The following is a 23,796-nucleotide window of genomic DNA, read 5'->3' on the forward strand; positions in this document are numbered from 1 at the left end:
TGATAGCCATTTGTGGTCTGTTGAGGTGCAATAAATATTCATTCATTTTCAGCTGCTTATCCAGGTCGTGATGCAATAAATACAAAAAAATTCTAAAATATCTATTGTGTTTGATTGTTCAAACATATAAACATAGTAATGACAATATCTATAGTAAATGTGTTTTTACTTTTGTATGTCAACTTGTAATTGTAAATTTGGTTAATTGCAAGGCATCAGATTGTTTGTTATCGAACTGGAACAAAATAATTAAAGGATGTTTTTACTGTTTTGGATCTTGCTTTACGCTCACATTGTCCATGTAGGTTATTATTTATTTGGTAGGTCGCTGTTGGAACGGTATCGTGATATGAGAACAGGTTTGTCCCACACTCGCTGATGTCACTGAATGCATCTAACCTTCTCTTCCTCTGTAGCTGCAATGGCTAACATCTGTAAGAGACCAGACCCGAGACGGCGCTTGAGAACCTACGGAATCGTTGTCATGTTGTTTACGGACCTGGTTTTACAATGTGTTAACGGTAGTTTAACTCTACGGTTTTTAAAATGAACTCCAGCCTGTCTTGTTATCGTTTGTTAGCTACCTTACTAGCTAGCCTATCAGAGGCAACGCTATATCAGTGGCACAATGCTAACCAGGCTACCTACATTAGTAATTGCACATTTATTTAATACATTATAATAATTCTGGTTAATATGGCAGCGTTAACTGCTTTAAACTGCTTTTAAAGGTTTCTCACACGTCTTAAGCTAATGCTAAGCAGGATATAAGCCGCCAGGATTTGTTTGTTTTTCTAATCGTGTGTGCGTGCATGTGGATTCACTTTTGACTATTTTAAAAATATTTAAATAGGTCTGTGTTCTTAAATATAGTGAGCATCTTCAATGTTTGATATTTTATCACCTAAACAAGGCTTTAAAAAATAATCGATAGATCAGTCAATAACATTGATAATCATCCAAAATGAACTATGAGTGTAAAATTGTATACTCTGCATCTGGCAAACTCTTCCACAATGCACTGCATTTGGGGGAAAATACCATACAGATACAGGGAAGCTCAGTCTCATTTGACTCCGTGTTGCCAAGTGGTTAATGCGCTTGGTGTCAGTGCAGAAGGTTCCGGGTTCAAATCCCATCCCTGCCACATTTCTCCATGTAATGTGGAGTTGCGTCAGGAAGGGTATCCGGTGTAAAACCTTTGCCAATTCAACATGCAGATCCACCTTGGATGTTGCTGTGGCTACCCCGAGTGCAAACTAGGGAGCAGCCCAAGGGACTCACTTTACTGGTTTAAAGCTTTTTTCGCTGAAACCTCCATCCTCCGAATGGTTTGTGCTGATGCTTCCACACTCCGCCCAGGGATTAGTCTCTTCCCACAAACAGCGTCAATTCTAATGGGGAAAATGGTGCATTGTTTTGTTTTCGGCTGCAGTCACCGGAGTTGCGAAAAGTGGAGTTTTTTTCGGTTCCCAGTGGAAGAGGGAAGATGAGGCGCATGGGAGCGGTCGTGTCAGTAACCAGAGTATCTGCAGTCTCTCGCCTGCACAACCGCCTCAACACGTTTGAGCTCTGGGTCATAAACAAACCTCAACACATGTCCACTTTCTACCACATTGGCACTTTTCTTTGCATTTTCACCTTTTTTTTTATGTGTAATTTGCCCAAAAACTCAAAAAGTGCCATGTTTCTGTCCCCGGAAGCAGAGAAATTACATCATATGCTTCATATTTTACCCCCTTAGCGCCCGCCCTCAAACAAGACTGTGTTGCCCAATTGGGGAGTAAAAAAAATTACAAGACCAATATATCTTCCGCTATTAAAAAATGTTTATTACTTGCTAACTTCTACAAAATATAAGGGGGGGAGTGCCAAACATATTAAATTTATCCAGAACACAGCTGTCTATAAGTGTATTCTGCTGTCTTGTGTTATTTTGTTGCAACCACCTGACGTACCTTCACTTAAATTGACAGTGACTGTGTTGCATCACTCATCATATTTTCCTACACTTCAATTTCATGTGCAGTGTACCAGCTAATGTAGCAGTGGGTAGAACCTCTGGCAAACTGCAAGACAAAGTATCTGTTGTAAAGATTGCAGTGGTGGGGTGCTGTGAAGATCATCTGACTGTGACAAAACACTGTAATACAAAGTATTTTACTGGTCCATATTAAAATACATCAGTCTATGTACATGTACGTCTAAGATCTCAAAAAAAAAAAAAAAAAAAAAAACCCTATACAAACAAAAGATGCCAGTACTCATGAATTATTTGCTTTACCCTTTGTAAAGATGTTGGCATTAGGTTGCTGGTGTGGTCATGCAGCTGTGACATGTCGTTTTTGTAAATACAAATACTTCTTTAGGTTTAGGATGCTGTATTTTATTAAGTTTGATAATCATGTTTATGTGTGAGGACACATGTCTTATTTGTTGCTTGGTTACTTTTCAGGGTATCTGAGTTCTCCTCATATTGGTCAGGAGCCTCCCTTTATCACAGACGCACAGCACGGCCCTGTCATCACCAGCCCAGTGGTCCCTGCTGCAGCCTCAGGTACACCGTTTTCAAAGTCTGCATCATTTCATACTGCAGTGTTTTCCTTTCCCCAACCTCAGTGCTGCTGAGCTGATCAGAGGCTGTGGAAAAGATGGAATGAATATGGATATTTGTTTTTATTTTTCATAATTTTTTTTCTTCACGTTATTACAGAAAAAAAAATATCTGGCCTGGCTTTAGGTCCATGTTGGCCTTTTGTCTCACCAGCCATATATTACTATAAGGGAAGCATTACACTGGCATATGAACTGAAGGTATCTGTTATGAAAATTATTTATATCCATAAAAATGTGCGTGCTTCATTTGATGTCAGTTAGATACAACCACATTATAATGCTCTCCATCCTTTGTCTAAACCTGCTGATTTCAGTGAGGGGTCATGGGGTGGATCCTATCCCACTATTCACTGGGTGAGTGTCAGGTACCCCTTGCACAGGCTTGCAGTCTATTGCAGCGCTCTACATTATAAGATCATTTCACTTAAAAACTTAATCATGTTAAACCATTGTTGGTAACCAAGCCTCTGGGTGTTGTACTTACCTTTAACTATTGCTTTGTATATGAGAAATCTAAAATTCTCTTGTGGACACATTGAATGTGAAAGAACATGGTGGTGGGCACTCATTCACAAGAGATACAAAAATCCAAAAGTAAGTAAGTCCCTTCGGCTGCTCCCTTGTTTGAACTTGGGGTCACCACAGCAAATCCAAGGTGGATCTGCATGTTGAATTGGCACAAGTTTTACACCGGATGCCCTTCCTGATGCAACTCCACATTACATGGAGAAATGTGGCAGGGGTGGGATTTGAACCCGCAGCCTTCTGAACTGAAACCAAGCGCATTAACCACTTGGTCACCACCCCTGCTCACTGCATGCTTAAAAGTAACGCTTGCAATTCGAGCTGCAGTAATTAATTAAATATGAATTGCAGACTATTTTGATATTCATTTAATTGTTTTTAGACTCTTTAAAAATATAAAATTCTCTTATTTTAGTTATTTATAATGAATATTTTCTGTTTGTGTTTTTTTTTTTGTTTTTAAGTTGTTTCTTTATATCTCTGGCAATAAACAAATGATCCAGATTGTGGATTTTGTGGCCATTTGAATTTAATATTGAAAAGCCTATTTGATGTACATTTTGCATTATATCTCAGTCAAAAGTGTCTCAATCATTCTCATTTGTCTGTTATGGATTTACTTACACCACCAAAATTGGATGGAGGTTCCAACTTTATGCCCGTTTGTCTATCTTCCAGTTATCAGTCGGAAACCAAGTGCCAAAAAGCAATGACAAAGTGTGCGTAGCAGCGATACCAATGTTCTGTGAAAATTATCTGAAAAAGAATTCACAAAAAGTTGAAAAAAAAAAACGTGACACCATTAAAAAAAACTTTGATTCAAGTGTATGAACAAAATACATATGACTGACATTTGATCCCATCTAATTTAGCTTTTCAAAAGCAACTTCTAACAGGACTTTGACCTTGAAATATTTTTCCAAGGTAAGAATTTGTGGAATTGGAAACTAGTGCTGGCAGAGGGTTGCGCTCTGCGAGTGCGGTGCTCTTGTTTATTATCACATCATTTTTAAAAACAAAAATTTAAGAACTCAACAGTTTGAGGTGTCTTAAATCCCAGTATGTTGCTTATATCCTGGTCACACATATGCTGATTGAGGCCAAATGGTGTCAGAATGACACATCCGGCCACAGTTGGGATATATTGAGGTGCGGTCTGAAGACCAACGGGCGGAAGTCTCTGAGCAGTCTACATATGTACGTATTTTTTTGTTGGCACCCCAACAGAAAAAATACATCAATATTTAGTAGATGCTCGTTTTGCAGAAATAACAGCCTCTAAACGCTTCCTATAGCTTCCAATGAGAGTCTGGATTCTGGTTGAAGGTGTTTTGGACCATTCTTCTTTACAAAACATCTCAGGTTTGTTGGTTTCCGAGCATGGACAGCCTGCTTAAAATCACACCACAGATTTTCAATAATACTTAGGTCTTGGGACTGAGATGGCCATTCCAGAACGTTGTACTTGTTCCTCTGCATGAATGCCTTAAGCCTCGGTCCCACTGAATAATGAAGGCTGAAGAAGGAGCCATGCATGGGTGTGGGGTGATTATTTGAAGAATGACCCACGTTTTAATCTTAACACGTATCCACTATGAAGGTGCCACTATGTGCCTCTCTGTACCCCGCATGTGCCACGTAGCAGCCTCTAGTGAGCCACGACCGACCTGTCATTACAGCCTTGAATGGCTCGCATCAGCCACACTAAGCCACGTAGTGCCATGATAGCGCCATGTTGGCGCACGTTTAGGCATGAGTTTGGTCCAAACCTCCAGCCCTCCCACACCTGGTCCCTTTATTTTATTTTTTTTGCGGCTTTAAACACACAAAACTTTATGTTTGTCCGTTTATTTCTGCAAAACCGCTCTTTTGCGCGCGCGCTGCTGTTGTCCTTTCATGGACAGCCGCCTCTCTGCTCTTTCTGGCTTCTGTTCCATCCCTGGCTTGCTGGCTTTATTTTTTCCCTGGCTTTAAGCACAATCATTTTTACAATGTGATTCCACTTTTGACTTTGTGTTCGTCTGTTTATTTCTGCAAAAGCGCTCTTTTGCACGCAGTGCCGTTCTGCATACAGAATGAGGTGGCCGTTTTATTATATACACCTGTGGATCATTTTCTATATATATATATATTTCTTTATTTCTTCCACAGCTTACAAGTCACCATGATACAACTTTTAACTTTGTGTTGTGTCTTCAAAGTCGGTCTTTTGCGCGCTCTCCACCTGTGTTGCTGCACAGCTCCTCTTAGCTGCTCCACTGGAGTTATTATCTTCCATGGATTTAAACACACATCCACTTTCACGCAGTCACCCAAATTTTAACTTTGTGTTCGTCCAATATTGACATGAAATATCACTCTTTTGTGAGCTGGCGTTCTGCCTAAATGCTCGTTTGAAGCGTGATGAGGAGTCACTGCCTCAGTGCGCGCACACAGCGGAGCTCATGTGATACATTAATTCCAGAAGTGATTACAGGTATTTTTGGCATCCAAGGTTTGACAGAAAATAATTAATCCGCTACAAAATAATTATTTTATATAGAGTCCAGCGCACAGAGCAGGTGGAATTTGGTGCGCAAAGAGGAGACCTGCTCCAAAAATAGCCTCTGAGGTCCTGCCTCAGTGCGCACTCACAGTGATCCATTAACAAGATATTAAATCAACATACTTTTACATACAACAGACATCAACATACAGACATACTTTTATAGCAAGGAACTGTTTTATCAAGCTATAAAAAAACATTAAAAATAATTACCTTAAGCTGTTCAAAATACATCCCACATGGAGCAGGAAAGAGAGGAAAAAAAGTGTCCAGATGAAACAGTCCTCTGTGATCCCAGAAGTGATTAGAAGTGTTTTCAACATCCAAGGTTTGGCAGAAAATGATTAATCCACTACAAAATATATAGAGTCCAGCGCACAGAGCAGGTGCAATTGTGTGCGCAAGAGGAGGAGCCGCTCCAAAAATAGCCTCTCAGGTCCTGCGAAGGTGCCAGGTGCACGGATAATGGACTTTTTGCAGACTCGTAAGCACCACGCAAATGCCTCTAAGCCGTCGCAGTAACTCGAATACAAACTGCGCCACGCTGTTGTTGCTAAATTTTGAACATCTTGAAATTAGCGCCACGCTCAGAGAGGAGTCTCGTTAACTGAAGATAATGCCTCTAAGAGCCACTCTGAGCCACTATAATGCCACGATAGCTCACGAAACAAAAAAAACAGGGTGCGTGGCTCCTTCTTCACTCCTCCTTCACTCGGTGGGACCGAGGCTTTAGTAGATTTTGAGCAGTGTTTAGGGTCGTTGTCTTGTTGAAAGATCCAGCCTCGGCGCAACTTCAAATTTGTCACTGATTGATGAACATTGTTCTCAAGAATCTGCTGATATTGACTGGAATCCATGTGACCCTCAACTTAACAAGATTCTCAGTACCTGCACTGGACACACGGCCCCACAGCATGATGGAACCACCTCCAAATTTTACTGTAGGTTGCAAGTGTTTTTCTTGGAATGCTGTGTTCTTTTTCAGCCATGCATACCGTCCCTTGTTATGTCCAAATAACTCAATTTTAGTTTCATCAGTACACAGCACCTTATTCCAAAATGAAGCTAACTTGTCCAAATGTGCTTTAGCATACCTCAAGCGACTCTGTTTGTGTCATGTATGCAGAAAAGGCTTCCTCTGCATTACAGCATCATAGAGCATCTTTTTGTGCAAAGTGCACTGTATAGTTGAATGATGCACATAGACACTCTCTGCAGCAAGATGATGTTGTAGGTCTTTGGAGCAGGTCTGTGGGTTGTCTATGACTGTTCTCACCATCCTTCACTACAGCTTATCTGAGATTTTTTTCTTGGCCTGCCGCTTCGGGCCTTAATTAGTACTGTGCCTGTGGTCTTCCATTTCCTCACTGTGTTCCTCAACGTGGAAACTGACAGGTGAAATCTCTGAGATAGCTTTTTGTATCCTTCCTCTAAACCATGATGTTGAATAATCTTTGTTTTCAGGTAATTTGAGAGTTGTTTAGAGGCTCCCATATTGCCACTCATTAGAAGAGATGCAAAAAGGATAAACATTTGCAAATGGCCACCTTAAATACCCTTTCTCATGATTGGATTCACCTGTGTAAGGAGGTCAAGGATCAGTGAGCTTACCAAACCAACTTTGTGTTCCAGTAATTAGTGCTAAATGTATTCAAATCAATAAAATGACAAGGGTGCCCAAATTTATGCACCTTCCAAATTTGTTTAAATAATTATTGCACACTTTCTGTAAATACTAGAAACTTAATTTCACTTCTCAAATATCAGTGTGTTTGTCTGCTATATGATATATTTAACTGAAATTTTTGATCCAGACAACCAATGTTTTATAAAGGAAAATCATGAAAATTATCAGGGGTGCCCAAACTTTTGCTTACAACTGTACCTGAAAGAATCTTTGTGTTCCCGTCTGAAATCCTTTTGTAATTCTGAAAAGCTTTTCAAGTATCCCTTATGATTCACTTTACATAACGCTGTGATACCTTTATTCCACCATTGTCTAAATCCAGTGTCACTAATCCCTTGTTTGAATTTGGCAGGCTCTGTCTCAATTGTACTCTTTTATAGACTTGCCCCATATATTGAATACATGTCTGAGAATTTTATTTTCCTGTGGTTTACTCCCCATATCCCCCAATGCTGCTTGAATTAGTCTAAGTTATTTTGCCAGTCATAGGTGATGGGTTCTTTTGTCTTTCTTATTCTTAAACTCAGTTGTGGCGTGGCACCCCTAATCTCATCGTATGTCCAGTGACAAATAAAGCTTCTATTCTAACTGGAGTAGTATGAATATTGGTTTCTACAACCCCAATTCCAGTGAAGTTTGGATGTTTTGTAAAATGTGAATAAAAACAGAATACAGTGATTTGCAAATCCTCTTCAACCTATATTCAATTGAATACACCACATAGACAAGATATTTAATGTTTTAAACTGATAAATGTTATTGTTTTTGTGCAAATATTTGCTCATTTTGAAATGGATGCCTGCAACACGTTTCAAAAAAACTGGGACAGTGGTATGTTTGCCACTGTGTTACATCACCTTTCCTTCTAACAAAACTCAGTAAGTGTTTGGGAACTGAGGACACTAATTTTTGAAGCTTTGTAGGTGGAATTCTTTCCCTTTCTTGCTTGATGTACGACTTCAGTTGTTCAACGGTCCGGGGTCTCCGTTGTCGTATTTTGCGCTTCATAATGCCCCACACATTTTCAATGGGCGACAGATCTGGACTGCAGGCAGGTCAGTCTAGTACTCGCACTCTTTTACTACGAAGCCACGCTGTTGTAACACGTGCAGACTGTGGCGTGGCATTGTCTTGCTGAAATAAGCAGGGGCGTCCCTGAAAAAGACATTGCTTGGATGGTAGCATGTGTTGCTCCAAAACCTGGATGTACCTTTCAGCACTGATGGTGCCATCACAGATGTGTAAGTTGCCCATGTCTTGGGCACTAACACACCCCCATACCATCACAGATGCTGGCTTTTGAACTTTGCACTTTGCACTGGTAACAATCTGGATGGTCTTTTTCCTCTTTCGTCCGGAGGACACAACGTCCATGGTTTCCAAAAACAATTTGAAAGGTGGACTCATCAGACCACAGCACACTTTTCCACTTTGTGTTTGTCCATTTCAAATGAGCTCGGGCTCAGAGAAGGTGGCTGCATTTCTGGATGTTGTTGATGTATGGCTTTCGCTTTGCATGATAGAGTTTTAACTTACACTTGTAGATTTAGCGACGAACTGTGTTAACTGACAGTGGTTTTCTGAAGTGTTCCTGAGCCCACGTGGTAAGATCCTTTACACAATGATGTCGGTTTTTAATGCAGTGCTGCCTGGGGGATCGAAGGTCACAGGCATTCAATGTTGGTTTTCGGCCTTGCTGCTTACGTGTAGAAAGTTCTCCAGATTCTCTGAATTTTCTGATTATATTATGGACTGTAGATGATGGAATCCCTAAATTCCTTGAAATTGAACATTGAGAAACATTGTTCTTAAACTGTTGGACTATTTTTTCACACAGTTGTTCACAAAGTGGTGATTCTCGCCCCATCTTTGCTTGTGAATGGCTGAGCCTTTTGGGGATGCTCCTTTTATACCCAATCATGACACTCACCTGTTTCCAATCAGGTGTTCTTTGAGCATTCATCAACTTTCCCAGTCTTTTGTTGCCCCGTCCCAACTTTTTTGAAACGTGTTGCAGGCATCCATTTCAAAATGAGCAAATATTTGCACAAAAACAACAGTCTATCAGCTTGAACATTAAATATCTTGTCTTTGTGGTGTATTCAATTGAATAAAGGTTGAAGAGGATTTGCAAATTGTTGTATTCTGTTTTATTTACATTTTACACAGCGTCCCAGCTTCATTGGAATTGGGGTTGTACATCTTACCATCTTGCCTGTTATAAGGGGCAACATAAACACACTAAAAACCACACCTGGGCTGCATAGACATATTGCATGAGGTCAGGCAAGCAAAGTCTGCCCTCTTCCTTATTTAGTTGAAGAGTTTTGTACCTGACCCTTACCCTGTTGCCAGCCCAAATAAACCTAGATATGCATTTATCCCAGGATGTCTTTCTGGTATCATATGTGGGATAGACTGAAAAAGGTACAATCTTGGTAATACTTTTGCTTTAATTATGTCAAATCAAGTACCAAAATCCAGATTGATGGCCGACCATCGTTTGATATAGTCTTAATGTTGTCATTAATTTGGTTCTAATTTATTTCAAATGTTTTATTAATGTTTTTGCTCATTCTACACCAAACGGTTTGATTACTTTTACCTTCCAATTTATTACCCAAGGCCATCAAAATATGGCCATCAGGCATTGCAAAGGCTTTGCGTCCATCTGTCCATCTGTCTGTGCTCAGCATAAGTCCAGTCCTATTACTGCCAGCGTCTTCACATTCACAGGAAACATTCTTTGGACACAGACCTTGTGACCATATGCCATTAATCATGTAAATCCCCCCCCCCCCTCTTTTTTTTTTTTTTTTTTTTTGGTTTGGCAGTGACAGCTAATCAGAGTAGTGAGGCACCATGACATCACTGGGTGGTGTCTCTCTGGTTGCTAATTCAACATAATTCACTAATCTGCTCTGAAACTGCTATGTTTCTGTTTAAATCTAACATGTTTCTCATATATTATGTAAATGTTAGCAAGAAATAAACACTTTTAAAACTGAAAATGCTGTCTTTGTTGTCTTTGTAACCTGATAACACCTCTGGAGTAATTCGCAAGACCTCTTGTGAACGTCAGTGTGCGGTCAAAGGTAATTTCCTGTCTTTTCAAAAGCTCATGTATATCAGTGGTGGGCACAGGTACGCTAATCTGCTAACCGCTAATTATCGAAGCTAACGTTTTCATTAGCGGATTATCTTTTCAGATAACTTTGAAAACCATCAGCGGACCAATCAGCTTCTGATAAATTTAGTTCTGATAATTTTTAGACCGCTACCATGTTTTTGTGGGCACAGTGAATAAAGCTTAACAGTTAAAAACATTTGTGAAGTCTGAAATCAAAGCTTTTTGTGCCTGCCTATTACATGTTTTGTAGCAGACAGACAGCTATGAGTGGTACAGCTCTATCATCTGCAGGCAGAGGAGGGCTGATTAGCAGACAAAAAGAAAGGGGGGGGGGGGGAGATAATTTCTCTTCACACCATACAGACTCGCTGGCATATGACACAAGCCATGCACAGGCAGAGAGGTTTGAGTTATGGTTAAAATTTTAAACAAACTAATTCCAGACAAGTTATTGAAATTAATGTTACGTCTGTCATTTTACAAAATGAAAATATCAGCTATATGTTTTACTTTTAAAGTAATGCACTAATTTTGAAGGTTTTAGCATTTAGACACACATGCCGCAATGAATCAGAAGAAGTTTATTGCCATTGCCAATGAACAGGATTCACAGACTAGGAATTTGCTTCGATATAATGGTGCAACATTAAACAGAGAGCAATATAAAATGCTAAGATAAAATATACAGTATGTGCCAAAATAAGACAAAATATAAGATAAAAAATGACATATGAAATATGAAAGGCTGTGTGCAACAGAAAGAAAGAGGAACAGAAAAAAACAGTGCAGTGGGAGGAGTGCAATTAAAACCAAAGTACATTGTCTAAAGTGACCCGTGATAAAATGATAAAGTGACAGAGTTAAGGTTAAGGTGACTGAGTTATGAGGAGTTCATGAGTCTAACGGCAGAGGGGAAGAAACTGTTCTTATGGCAGGAAGTTCTGGTCCGGATGGACCGTAGCCTCCTGCCCGAGGGGAGTGGTTTGAATAGACTGTGTGCAGGGTGAGAAGGGTCAGCTGTGATCCGACCTGCTCGGCCCAGAGTCCTGGAGATGTGCAGGTTGTGGAGAGATGGAAGGCTACAGCCGATCACCTTCTCAGCAGAGGCCACAATGCGCTGCAGTCTGTGTCTGTCCCTGGCTGTGGCCCCGGCGTACCACACCGTGATGGAGGAGCAGAGGATGGACTCGATGAGAGCCCGAGTGTTCGAGACATTCTTTCCCAGCCTCACATGCTGACTCCGGTCCGTCAGGAAGTCTGTGATCCACCTGCAGGTGGAGTCGGGCACGTGGAGCAGAGAAAGCTTGTCCTGGAGCAAAGCCGGAAGGATGGTGTTGAATGCAGCGCTGAAGTCCACAAACAGGATCCTAGTGTAGGTTCCTGGGGAGTCCAGGTGCTGCAGGATGGAGTGCAGGGCCAGGTTTATGGCGGCGTCTTCAGACCTGTTGGCTCTGTAGGCAAACTGCAGGGGGTCCAGGAGGGGGTCGGTGATGGACTTCAGGTGGGATAAAACCAGGCGTTTGAAGGTCTTCATGACTACAGATGTGAGAGCCACAGGCCTGTAGTCATTAAGTCCAGTGATGCGTGGTTTCTTGGGGACTGGAACTATAATGGAGGACTTGAAGCAGACTGGAACATGGCATGACTCCAGGGAGGTGTTGAAGATCCCCATGAAGACTGGGGCCAGCTCATCAGCACAGTGTCTCAGGGTGGCAGGAGAGACAGTCTGGGCCCGGGGCCTTACGTGGATTCAGCCTTTTGAAGTGTCTTCTCATGTCCTCCTCTTGGACGGAGAGGGCAACGGAGGGAGGGGGAGGGCAGCGGTGAGAGGGGGGAGGTCCATGGAGTTTGAATATCCAGTTGTGTGGGGGGTGGGGAGGTGTGAGTCCTTGTCTTCAAAGCGTGAATAGAAGACGTTCAGGTCATTGGCCAGCTTCAGGTCGTCAATAGAACGAGGTGCTTTCCTGACATGAGTGGTTAGTGTAACACACAACTTACTGAAATGTGTGGTGGGTTTTACAAATAAATCTGTATTTGTAAATCTGTCATTTTTTATTTGTGTAAAAAAAAAAAAAAAAAAAAAAAAAAAACAATTTGAAAACTGAAAATTTGGTTTAAGTGGATTCAGCACTTTTCGCGAATCACCATGTTACTTGTTTTCATACTGATCAGACCTGTTTGAACATACTGAAGAGAGTACGTATATATGAGACATTAATATGTGTTCCGGTGTACATATGTCTCATACGTCCGTGTGTGCCGGATGTATGAGACATACGCTGGCATGCGTCCATAATATTGTGCATGGCCAAACATTTTCGATGAACACACGATGCTACGACATATACCAGTGTGCTTCAATGTGCTCTTAAATTTCCCATAATTTATTAGATGTACTCCAGTGTGTTTGCCATATTTTTAATACTTCGGCATTTGCAGGCTAAACCGCGAAGGTGTGACACGGCCTTAAAACAAAGCACTTGGATACATATATGATCATTTTTATCCTTACTTGGTTAATTATAAAGAGCTTTAATACATTCTAGGAACTGTGATTGAAACCCTAGTCTCTCCAACACCTGATATAAAAAAAAACTCCAGTTGAAGGCCTTTTCAGCATCAAGGCTAAATAAGACTGCTTTCATTCTCTGTCTTTCTAAGTGGACTATCATGTAGAGAATGCACCTGATACTGTCCTGAGTCTGCCAATCTTTAATAAATCCAGATTGATCCTCATCAATTTAGATCAGACACAAAACGTTCAAGGCTTTTAGATATGTTTAAGGATTTTGTAATCCAAATTGAAATGGGTCTATAGGAGTCACAGAATGTTTGGTTTTTCCCTTCCTTTGGTATAAGGCAGGGGTCTGCAACCTTTATTGTCAAAAGAGCCACTTTTGTCCCGACTTCCACAAATAAAATTCTTCTCTAGCCGCAAAACATATTTAACCTTTAAAATAAATGATTAAAGATAACACAGCTTATAAAGTTTTTCTATATACAGTTCAAGTATAATTTTTTCTGTGCCCTGCACGGCGCTTGCGAGGCGGGGAATATAGCATCCCAGTTGTCCGCCCATCCGTCCTTCCATCAGTTCTTCTGTCCGGCCGCAATTCGTTCGCCGCAACGTAGCTCGGCACATATTGCTCGCAAAAGCTTCATTTTTGGTGGGTACATGCCTTGGAGGAGTACTTCGCATGGGTTCGAAGGCCAGTGACCTTGACCTACTTTTCAAGGTCACCAGTGGTCACAACTTTCAAATCCTTGGCCACAACGTAGCTCGGCACCTTTTACTTGTAGAAACTTCATACTTGGTGGGTACATGCCTTGGAGGAGTACTTTGCATGGTTTCGAAGGCCGGTGACCTTGACCTCCATTTCAAGATCACCAGTGGTTGCATTTGTTTTGAAGGCTGGTGACCGTGACTGACTTTTTATGATCACTGTTTTGTCACATCCTCTAAATAAATGTTATGCCAATCTCCATTTTTTTTTCATTTTATATCCCAGTTTACATCAAACACATAAGGCTTCAACCAAATACCCACCCCATACAAGTATATATTACTGCACTTTGCGTGGAAAATAATGCTGCACGCGGGACATTTCGTGATGAATGTCTCTAGTTTATTATTGTTTTTGTTTTATTGTTTACTCTCCCATATCAGAAAAGTTTGGATGATACTGAAAACACAGTGGTGGGGGACCCATAATGATCCTGACATTTTTTTTACATTTGCAGAGAACGTAATAAAATCATCTGCATTTATTTATTTATTTAGTTGTTTGTCTGTTAGCAGGACTACTTCAAAACTACTGCACGGATTTTGATGAAATTTTCACCACAGATAGATATGAGGCCATGGAAGACTCCATTAAATTTAGGACGTGATCTGATCTAGTTTCACTTTATATAGGCTTTGAAGGATTACGTCAAAACTGCTTTACAAATTCTCACCAAATTTGCTCTACAGATAGATACTAGGGCATGGAAGACTCCACTGAATTTTGGAGGTGACCCTGATATGGATCCTGGATCAAGATTTGACTTTATATAGCAGAGGTCTTAAACTGATTCCAGAAAGGGCCAAGAGGGTGCAGGTTTTCTTTGCGAGTATCCCAACAACCAGGTGTTTCACTGATTTCCATCACTTTGAGAAGATGAAAGGAGTTAAACAGTGAAGTCACCTGTTGGAGCAGGTGTTTGCAAAGAAAACCTGCACCCTCTTGCCCCTTTCTGGAATCAGTTTGAGATCTCGGTTATGTACGCTTTGAAGGATTGCGTCAAAACTATATCATAGATCATCACCAAATTTGCACCACAGATGAATATTAGGGCATGGCAGACTCCGCTGAATTTTGGAGGTGATCCAGATTGGCGGACATCAGAAATCTCTGATTGCTTTTTTTTTTTTTTTACTTCTGTTTATGTAGCTGCAGATAGTATGAGGACCTTTAAAAACTGTTCAAAAAGAGGAGTAGCTATATTGACATCCAATACTGTTAAATTTGAACACACAGTAAGGCACACCTGTGCAATAATCATCCTGTCTAATCAACATCTTGATATGCCACAACCTGTGAGGTGGGATGGATTAAGAACAATTTTTGAGAGAAATAGGTCTTTTGTGTATATAGAAAATATTTTAGATCATGAAAAATGGGAGCAAAACAAAAGTGCTGTGTTTATACAGTAGTGTTCAGAATAATAGTGCTATGTGACTAAAAAGATTAATCCGGGTTTTGAGTATATTTCTTATTGTTACAAGGGAAACAAGGTACCAGTAGATTCAGTAGATTCTCACAAATCCAACAAGACCAAGCATTCATGATATGCACACTCTTAAGACTATGAAATTGGGCTATTAGTAAAAAAAAAGTAGAAAAGGGGGTGCATTTATTTGCTTACATTTTTGAGGCCACAGCCTGTCTCCTCACTTTCTGTGTACGTGGTTTTATGGTTGCCATCTTTGCACGTTTTCCATTTCGTTCTGTGCCGTGACTTTGGCCTGATTGGTTTGAGTTTTTCTACCCATTCCAGCTTTTCCCTGTGAGAAAAGTACAGGTGTGAATTCTCGCCAAAATTATACAGGGTTTCAGGGAGTTTTACGCTTAAGTATTGGGAGCTCTGAAGCCGTCCTGCTTATCTCTCCATGACATAACCGGAAGTTGAACTTTTACTTTTTTAAGCTGCACCATATAGGTACACACACACACACACACACACACACACACACACACACGAAATGCTTGCTTACCGTTTATTGTGAAAAGCAAATAGTTAATTTCAGATCATTTACATTGTTGAGCCTTAATGTATTCATCATCAAATAATATTTCAATTTATTTATATTTCAAGCCTAACAGCCAAACAAAAAAATCAACATTGAAACACAAATTGTGCAATGATTTAGAAAATTATTTGAACAGTACTCTATCAGCTAACTAGATTCAGCCTTTTTTACAATGATTCAGCAGATGGCAATAAAAGGTGAAGGGTGAGTCCCATAGTCTTTTTACTAAGGTTCAAAGATGTGCTACGTAGAGCTGCACTTGTGTGGGGTCACAACATGATGAGATAGGGCAGCTAGTTCCTTTTATTACCACCTTTTGCCTTCCCCAACTATTAGTCACGTGTCCCATTTACTGCTGATGGCAATAGATTTTGCCAAAACAATGGAAATGGCTGTGATGATTAATTTGTTTTTATTATTTTTTTAATAAAAAGGAGGAGCACAAGTTGATGTGTAAGAGTGGAGGAAGGTGCACATATGTGGAGATGCAACCTGGAATAAATTGGAGTGTAGCTAGACAGCACCGCATGGTAGTTTGGAGGATGAATTTGGAGCTAAGGGGTGAACCAAGGATCAGATAGTGGAAGCTGGTGTGAAATTCAAGAAATGAGTGAGAGAGGTACTGGGTTGTTAAGAGATATGGGCAATTAGATAACCACTGCAGATTGGTAAAGGAGGATATGCGGGTGGTTGGTGTGACAAAAGATGATGCAGACGGTCGAGTGAGATGAAGACTGATGGTCTACAGGAACAGCTAAAAGAAGATTGCTTATTCTTTTTTGTGAATTTGAGGAAGCACCGTGTAACATTTTCATGTGAGTGACCAAGCCTGAATAAGCTTTACATAAGCACAGTATCCATGAAATGAAATGGTCAACAGTATTTTCAAATTTTAAAACACATAGGTTTTACTGGAAAATTGAAAAAATAAAATAAAATCTTACAACCAAGCTCTTTCGGAAATGCTCATCTCTACTCTGTGGTAATACAGAATGTTGATGTCGTCCAAAGCTTTCTCTTTCTTGGGCTTTTCAATGGCAGAAAAATATGTAATTTGAGTCTGTGTGTTCTTGTAGATTATTTCTTGTTACTGAGATCACAAAGGCATGTGTTGTGTAATACTGTAGAGAGAGAGAGAGCGCACAAGTGACTGGTAAGGTTTCATAGATTTGACAGTCATCTCCAAGAACATCCATCGAACATTCAACCCACAGGCTTTAATTAACAACAAGCAAACATTTATTGAATATTACAATTTAAGGACTTTTTGTGCAGTAATGTCTGACTAATACTCTGTATCAGCTGATGCATGGTCAACCCAAAACTTGAGCAATTCCACCAACGCTGCCTGAGGAGTATCCTCTGGATCAGGCAGGAAGACTACCATACTTGCCTGAAGCCAAGCTCCAGAGCATCGAGTGTGTCGTCATCGTAAATAACTAGTTTTGGTGGGTGGGTCACATTGTTACAATAGATGACAGCTGACTTCCCAAGGAAATCTTCTCCTCCCAGTTTAGTGAAGGAAAATGTTCCAAAGGAAAACAGAAATACTACAAAGACCTCCTGAAATGCAACCTCAAGAGCTGCTTTGGAAAAACATTTGAGGGGCTGAGCCAGTTGGTGAGCAATGATCCAAATACATGTGGAATCTTTGAAAAATGCATCTAAACAACACCAAATGATTCAACTTTAACTTTTTAGTTTGTCTTTAGTGCCAAAATATGGTGTTTCTTCTCCTGTTTCACACCACATGGAACATTGCTCATGTACTTTGTAAATGTATTGTCTTTTTAATAGAACAGTAATTTTCTTCCACTGGCCAGTCGGCAGCAACAACAAAGCAATCAGCAGTAAATTACTCACTTAAGAGACTCTTTGATGGCTGTGTTTAGGGAGAGAGCGCAAGTCATGCTTTTCCTGGAGGCACATTTCCTAAGGTAGCACTTTGGGAAAACCACTTTGTCTCAACATGTATGTGTTGCTATGCCCACATAAATTCATCCATTATAATAATGAATAGCAATTGGGGAAGTCAGCAGACAGCATCTCCCTGAAAGCACACATCGTGTTGAATGCATTATAATACATAAACTTTAAAAATAGAAATATACAAGAATATAGTGACCATCTGAACCAACACCTGTTCCTTCTTAGATCTTTTTAATCCAGGCCTGTGATTGTGTTTTATACTCTTTGTGAATTTTGTTGAAGAGCATTCTGAAAAGTGAAGACCAGGAAATTGAGTCAGATGGCAGTCCTGTGACTTTTTAAACTTAACCATGAACAGTGTACTGAGCAACTCACACAACTTATAGGGGAGGTGATGATCTAGTGATTAAGCGATGGGCGTCAGACCAGAGGATCCTCGGTTCAAAACCCAGCTAGACTGGAAAATCACTAAGGACCCTTGGGCAAGGTCTTTAATCCCATTGTTGGTCCCAGTGTGTAGTGAGCGCCGTGCATGGCAGCACCCTGACATCGGTGTGCGAGTGTGTCTGTGTGAATGGGTGACTGTGAGGCATCATTGTAAAGCACTTTGACCTTCTGATACAGATGGAAAAGTGCTATATAAATGCAGTCCATTCATGGCTTTTATTGGAAATAGAAGTCTTTCTTTAATTTTAACATTACAGTTGCATTGCTATTGCCAGGTCAGGGCTGGCATTGATTGTGCTACTGGTAACGTGGTAACCCAGTACATCCTGAGGCATGAACGGGTGGTGGCTAACTAAATCAACTCCCCCACTAGCACTTATGTAGAAGAGAGCGGCATTACGTTGAGAAGGATGGAAACAAGACCTGTCAAAAGGCGAGTGAAGTTCTTGTGAGTTGACATCATGCTTTTGGATGTTGTTTTTGACACTACATTGAGTCACATAGTTATTCACGTCAGTGCAATGATGTCAGGATGAAGCACTCAGGTCACAAAAATGGACATTGCCAGAAAGATGTGTCGGCATTGATTAATAGTCTCTGGTCCCCTCCCCTCCCAGGCTAATGATGAGGCGTTTAGCAGGCTGACATCGTTAAATAGGTGGCTGGCACAGTTTTGTAGACAGCAAGGCTTTAGTTTTATTGATAAGTGGCCTTCGTTTTGGGGCTGCTGTGGCTTGCTGGTGCTGCATGGCCACCATCCTACTGGGGAAGGCGCCACCATCTTGTCTCCGAACATACAGTAGTGTTCAGAATAATAGTAGTGCTATGTGACTAAAAAGATTAATCCAGGTTTTAAGTATATTTCTTATTGTTACATGGAAAACAAGGTACCAGTAGATTCAGTAGATTCTCACAAATCCAACAAGACCAAGCATTCATGATATGCACACTCTTAAGGCTATGAAATTGGGCTGTTAGTAAAAAAAAAAAAAAGTAGAAAAGGGGGTGTTCACAATAATAGTAGTGTGGCATTCAGTCAGTGAGTTTGTCAATTTTGTGGAACAAACAGGTGTGAATCAGGTGTCCCCTATTTAAGGATGGAGCCAGCACCTGTTGAACATGCTTTTCTCTTTGAAAGCCTGAGGGAAATGGGACGTTCAAGACATTGTTCAGAAGAACAGCGTAGTTTGATTAAAAGGTTGATTGGAGAGGGGAAAACGTATACGCAGGTGCAAAAAAGTATAGGCTGTTCAACTACAATAATCTCCAATGCTTTAAAATGGACAAAAAAAAAAAGACGTATGGAAAAAAAACAGAAAACAACTATCAAAATGGATAGAAGAATAACCAGAATGGCAAAGGCTCACCCATTGATCAGTTCCAGGATGATCAAAGACAGTCTGGAGTTATCTGTAAGTGCTGTGACAGAAGACGCCTGTGTGAAGCTAATTTATTTGCAAGAATCCCCGCAAAGTCCCTCTGTTAAATAAAAGACATGTGCAGAAGAGGTTACAATTTGCCAAAGAACACATCAACTGGCCTAAAGAGAAATGGAGGAATATTTTGTGTACTGATGAGAGTAAAATTGTTCTTTTTGGGTCCAAGGGCTACAGACAGTTTGTGAGATGACCCCCAAACTCTGAATTCAAGCCACACTTCACAGTGAAGACAGTGAAGCATGGTGGTGCAAGCATCATGATATGGGCATGTTTCTCCTACTGTGGTGTCGGGCCTATATATCGCATACCAGGTATCATGGATCAGTTTGGATATGTCAAAATACTTGAAGAGGTCATGTTGCCTTATGCTGAAGAGGACATCCCCTTGAAATGGGTGTTTCAACAAGACAATGACCTCAAGCACACTAGTAAACGAGCAAAATCTTGGTTCCAAACCAACAAAATGAGTGCTTCGCAGATGTGAAGAAATCATGAAAAACTATGGTTATACAACTAAATATAGTGATTCACAGGATTGCTAAAAAAGCAGTTTGAACATAATAGTTTTGAGTTTGTAGCATCAACAGCAGATGCTACACTACTGTAGATAGAGCTCTACAGGGAGAGTAACATTAGGACTTTACAGCAGGCCACGGAGCAGGTCATTAGAGACCCTGCAAAGCTTATGACAAATGTGGGTGTGGGATCCATTAGCTTAGCGAGGAAATTAGTGCAGAAAATCCATTATTAGTGCAGTTTATGTGCCAGGGAGGGAAATTCAACAAGTTGAGACTGTGGCATGTTTCCGTAGACATGGCCATAAAAATCATAAAGGGATATGCTTTGCAAACTTAATACCCATTACTACAATGGATGACGTTGAAATAGAGGATGGCCTGTTGGCTGTTCCAGCAATATCAATTATTTTTTGTCTGCTACCGACAACCCATGTGGGAAACCTAAACCTACTTCCAGGCATCTTATATATACTACTCTGCAACCACCCCTAATTCCAAACAGTCCAACTGTCAACCCCACTGAGGTCTTTAGTCTGGGTCTCATTAACATAAGATCACTGCCCTCAAAATCATTGTTGATTAATGATCTTATTATGGATCATCAATTAGATATGATTGAGTTATGTGAAACATGGCTTAAACCTACAGCTGTCCTTCCCTTAAATGAGGCCTGCCAGCCGGCATACACATTTAGTCACGTTCCTTGTGATGCGAAGCAAGGTGTGGGTGTTGCTCTTATTTATAAATCTAGGTTTAGCTTATTAGCTGTTCGGGGTCACAAATATAACTCGTTTGAACATCTGATTCTCCGCTCTGCCCACGATGCTACGTATTGCCAAGGTCAGAAGAATAAAAATCATCCGTATTACTTTGTCACTATATAGGCCACCTGGCCCATACTCTGAATTGTTAGATGAATTTGGTTTGGTGTGTTCATCTTTAACTTGTCAACTAGTGCAGATAACATTCTGATTATTGGTGACTTTAACGTTCATATAAATAAGCCTTCTGATCCCCTCTGCAAATCATTTATGGAAATTGTGGATGCATTAGGATTTCAGCAATTGCATTCAGGACTCGACGTGTTCTCGCATGTGGTATTGCTGTCGCGAATATTGACATCATGTCTTTTGCATCAGTGGTGAAAAAGGCACTTACTAGGTATACAGTTTTGTTGCTGTGTTTAGTACAACAACCTTATTTATCACTGCATTGATGCATCAACTCCTCAACTACGACTGAACTCCAAGCTAGACTGCCTAATATCTTAGCTTCACGTTCTGCTGCTGTTAGATCTCAGTGCTGCATTTGATACCGTCGATCATTATATTCTACTCGATGGGCTGGAGAATCATTTTAGGATTACTGGGAGTGCCCTTGCATGGTTGACGTCATACTTGACCAGGCGTTCTCAGTGAAGCAAGGTTGTTGACAGGCGTGTGTGAGTGAGTTCGTAGTTCGGACAAATTAATTAATATATTCAGTTTGCGTACTAATTAAAAGGCAGGAAACACATAGAAACAGCATTAACTGCTTACCGCTTTCCCTGCATTTGTTTTGCACTCGTTACACCAGATACCAGTGAAGGCTGCCATAGGCATACACTGAGTGAACCGCATTACTGCCGTAACTTAGATCAACAAAGTGAAGTGTTGCTGTCCGCTCTGAGTTGAAATAGAAACAAACTCCCATCAGAATCTTTTATTATATAATCTAGTTACTTCTGTGTCCTGTAGATGCCGATTCATTCCTAAATGTATGGTTTATGTATGGTAAGGGCTTCGTGTTTCCAAAACTCTCCCTTTGCGGAGGGAGGGAGAGAGAGGGAGGGAGGGAGAGAGAGAGAGAGAGAGACTTATTTTCACAATGAAAAGTTAATAGTTTTCATTGGAACTGTTCATTAGACACTACAAACTGTTTACAAGCCTCAGCGTAACAGGAAAATGGGGAAAACGTTTTTATAATTGCTCTATTTTATTGTGTAGAAGGGGGAAGGATCTGCACACTGCTTGTAAAAGACTATTTTATTTTCTATTTTATTGTGTAAACATCACTTTTTTAATGAAATCATCAACCCCTGAAGAAAATTATTAAAATCATATTGTCCAGTTGAATCTTCAATTTTTTTTTTACAGTATTTCAGTCAAACAACTTCAATATTTTCCATGGAGAAAAACGCTGCTGGGTCAAAGGCTTTGTCTTCATGATATTACTCAGTTTTACATGCTGATACCAGCTGGTAATCTCATCCACATAAAATCCTTAGAAGATTGCCTGGCATCAGTGAGAAGCTGGATGGCTAGCAATTTCATACTTTTAAATTCTGATAAGACTGAAATGATGGTTCTTGGTACAGTGAGACATCGGCATCTTTTTGAGCAGCTAATGCTTAGCCTAGGCTTGTGTTTCATACATCACACTGACAAAGTGAGGATCCTTGGGGTAATTTTTGATCCTACATTGTCCTTTGACCTCCACATTAGAGATGTTACGAGGACTGCTTTCTTCCACCTGCGAAATATAGCGAAGATTCGTCCCATCCTGTCTTTCTGGTTTACCGCAGTCCGCCATTGGGCTCTCCAATTGGTTCAAAATGCTGCTGCCAGACTTCTGACAGGAAGCAGAAAATGTGACCACATTACACCCATTAAGGCATCCCTTCGCTGGCTTCCTGTCTCTGCGAGATCAGATTTTAAGGTTCTGCTACTAGTCTATAAAATTGTTCACAGACTGGCACCTCCCTATCTAGCTGACCTAATTAAACCCTACGTACCGGCCGGGGGTTTGCGTTCTCAGGGTGCAGGACTACATTGTGTCCCTAGGGTGAATAAAAAGTCTGCGGGTCACAGAGCTTTCTCTTTTCGTGCCCCTGTTCTGTGGAATGATCTCCCTGCATCAATAAAGCATTCAGATTCTGTGGAAACTTTCAAGTCCAGACTTAAGACGCACTTATTTTCCTTTTCGTATGGCTAGCATACTGGCATAGTATATTACTATGCTTTTTACTCTTTTAAATTAATTTCATTAGGAAATGGAGCGGGCTGCGGCCTCAACTTGATCTAAATTCTGGATCTTTTAGTGAAGCTTAGGGCTCATGGTCGGCGATCACCTTAGTATTTCTTTTGTTTTTCTTGTTGCATAATGCTGACAAATTATACTGTTTTTGTTGTCTTTCTGATGCCTGATTGTTTTTTTTTTCTTTTTTTTTTTTTTTTTTCTCTGTTTAAGGTGTGGCTCCATCCAGGGATGGGTGTGGTGTCTGTTTCTGTGGCCCTCCTGTCTTGTGCACTGGCAACACTTCCTGTATATTCGTTTTGTAAATTGTTTTTTAAATCATGTTGGTAGCATGGCCCAAGCAGAGGGTCACCCCTTTGAGTCTGATCTGCTTGAGGTTTCTTCCTCAAATCATCAGAGGGAGTTTTTTCTTACCACTGTCGCCTGTGTGCTTGCTCTGGGCGTTGGTAAGGTTAGACCTTACTTGAGTGATGCGCCTTGAGGCAACTTCATTGTGATTTGGCACTATATAAATGAAAATAATAATAATAAGTTGAAATGTTTTTTTGAAGTAAGTGTGTATGTATGCATGTGTATATGTGTATGTGTATATATGTGTATATATGTGTATATATGTGTATATATGTGTATATGTGTATATATGTGTATATGT

The 23,796-nt window shown here is 40.4% G+C and overlaps 1 protein-coding gene across 1 annotated transcript in view; it reads left to right on the forward strand.

Annotated features, from left to right (window-relative positions):
* Window positions 1-354: 354 nt before the first annotated feature.
* tm2d3 (TM2 domain containing 3) overlaps window positions 355-23,796 on the forward strand; it is a 27,622-nt gene continuing 4,180 nt past the window's right edge. Inside the window, exons 1-4 of the mRNA XM_034162856.1 lie at window positions 355-521; window positions 2,456-2,618; window positions 2,931-2,970; window positions 6,811-6,830. Coding sequence (XP_034018747.1) covers window positions 389-521; window positions 2,456-2,618; window positions 2,931-2,970; window positions 6,811-6,830 — 356 coding nt within the window. The 5' untranslated portion in view covers window positions 355-388. The remainder of the gene's footprint in view (window positions 522-2,455; window positions 2,619-2,930; window positions 2,971-6,810; window positions 6,831-23,796) is intronic.

The sequence above is a fragment of the Thalassophryne amazonica genome, chromosome 2, assembly GCF_902500255.1.
Source record: "Thalassophryne amazonica chromosome 2, fThaAma1.1, whole genome shotgun sequence".
Taxonomy (NCBI): Eukaryota; Metazoa; Chordata; class Actinopteri; order Batrachoidiformes; family Batrachoididae; genus Thalassophryne; species Thalassophryne amazonica.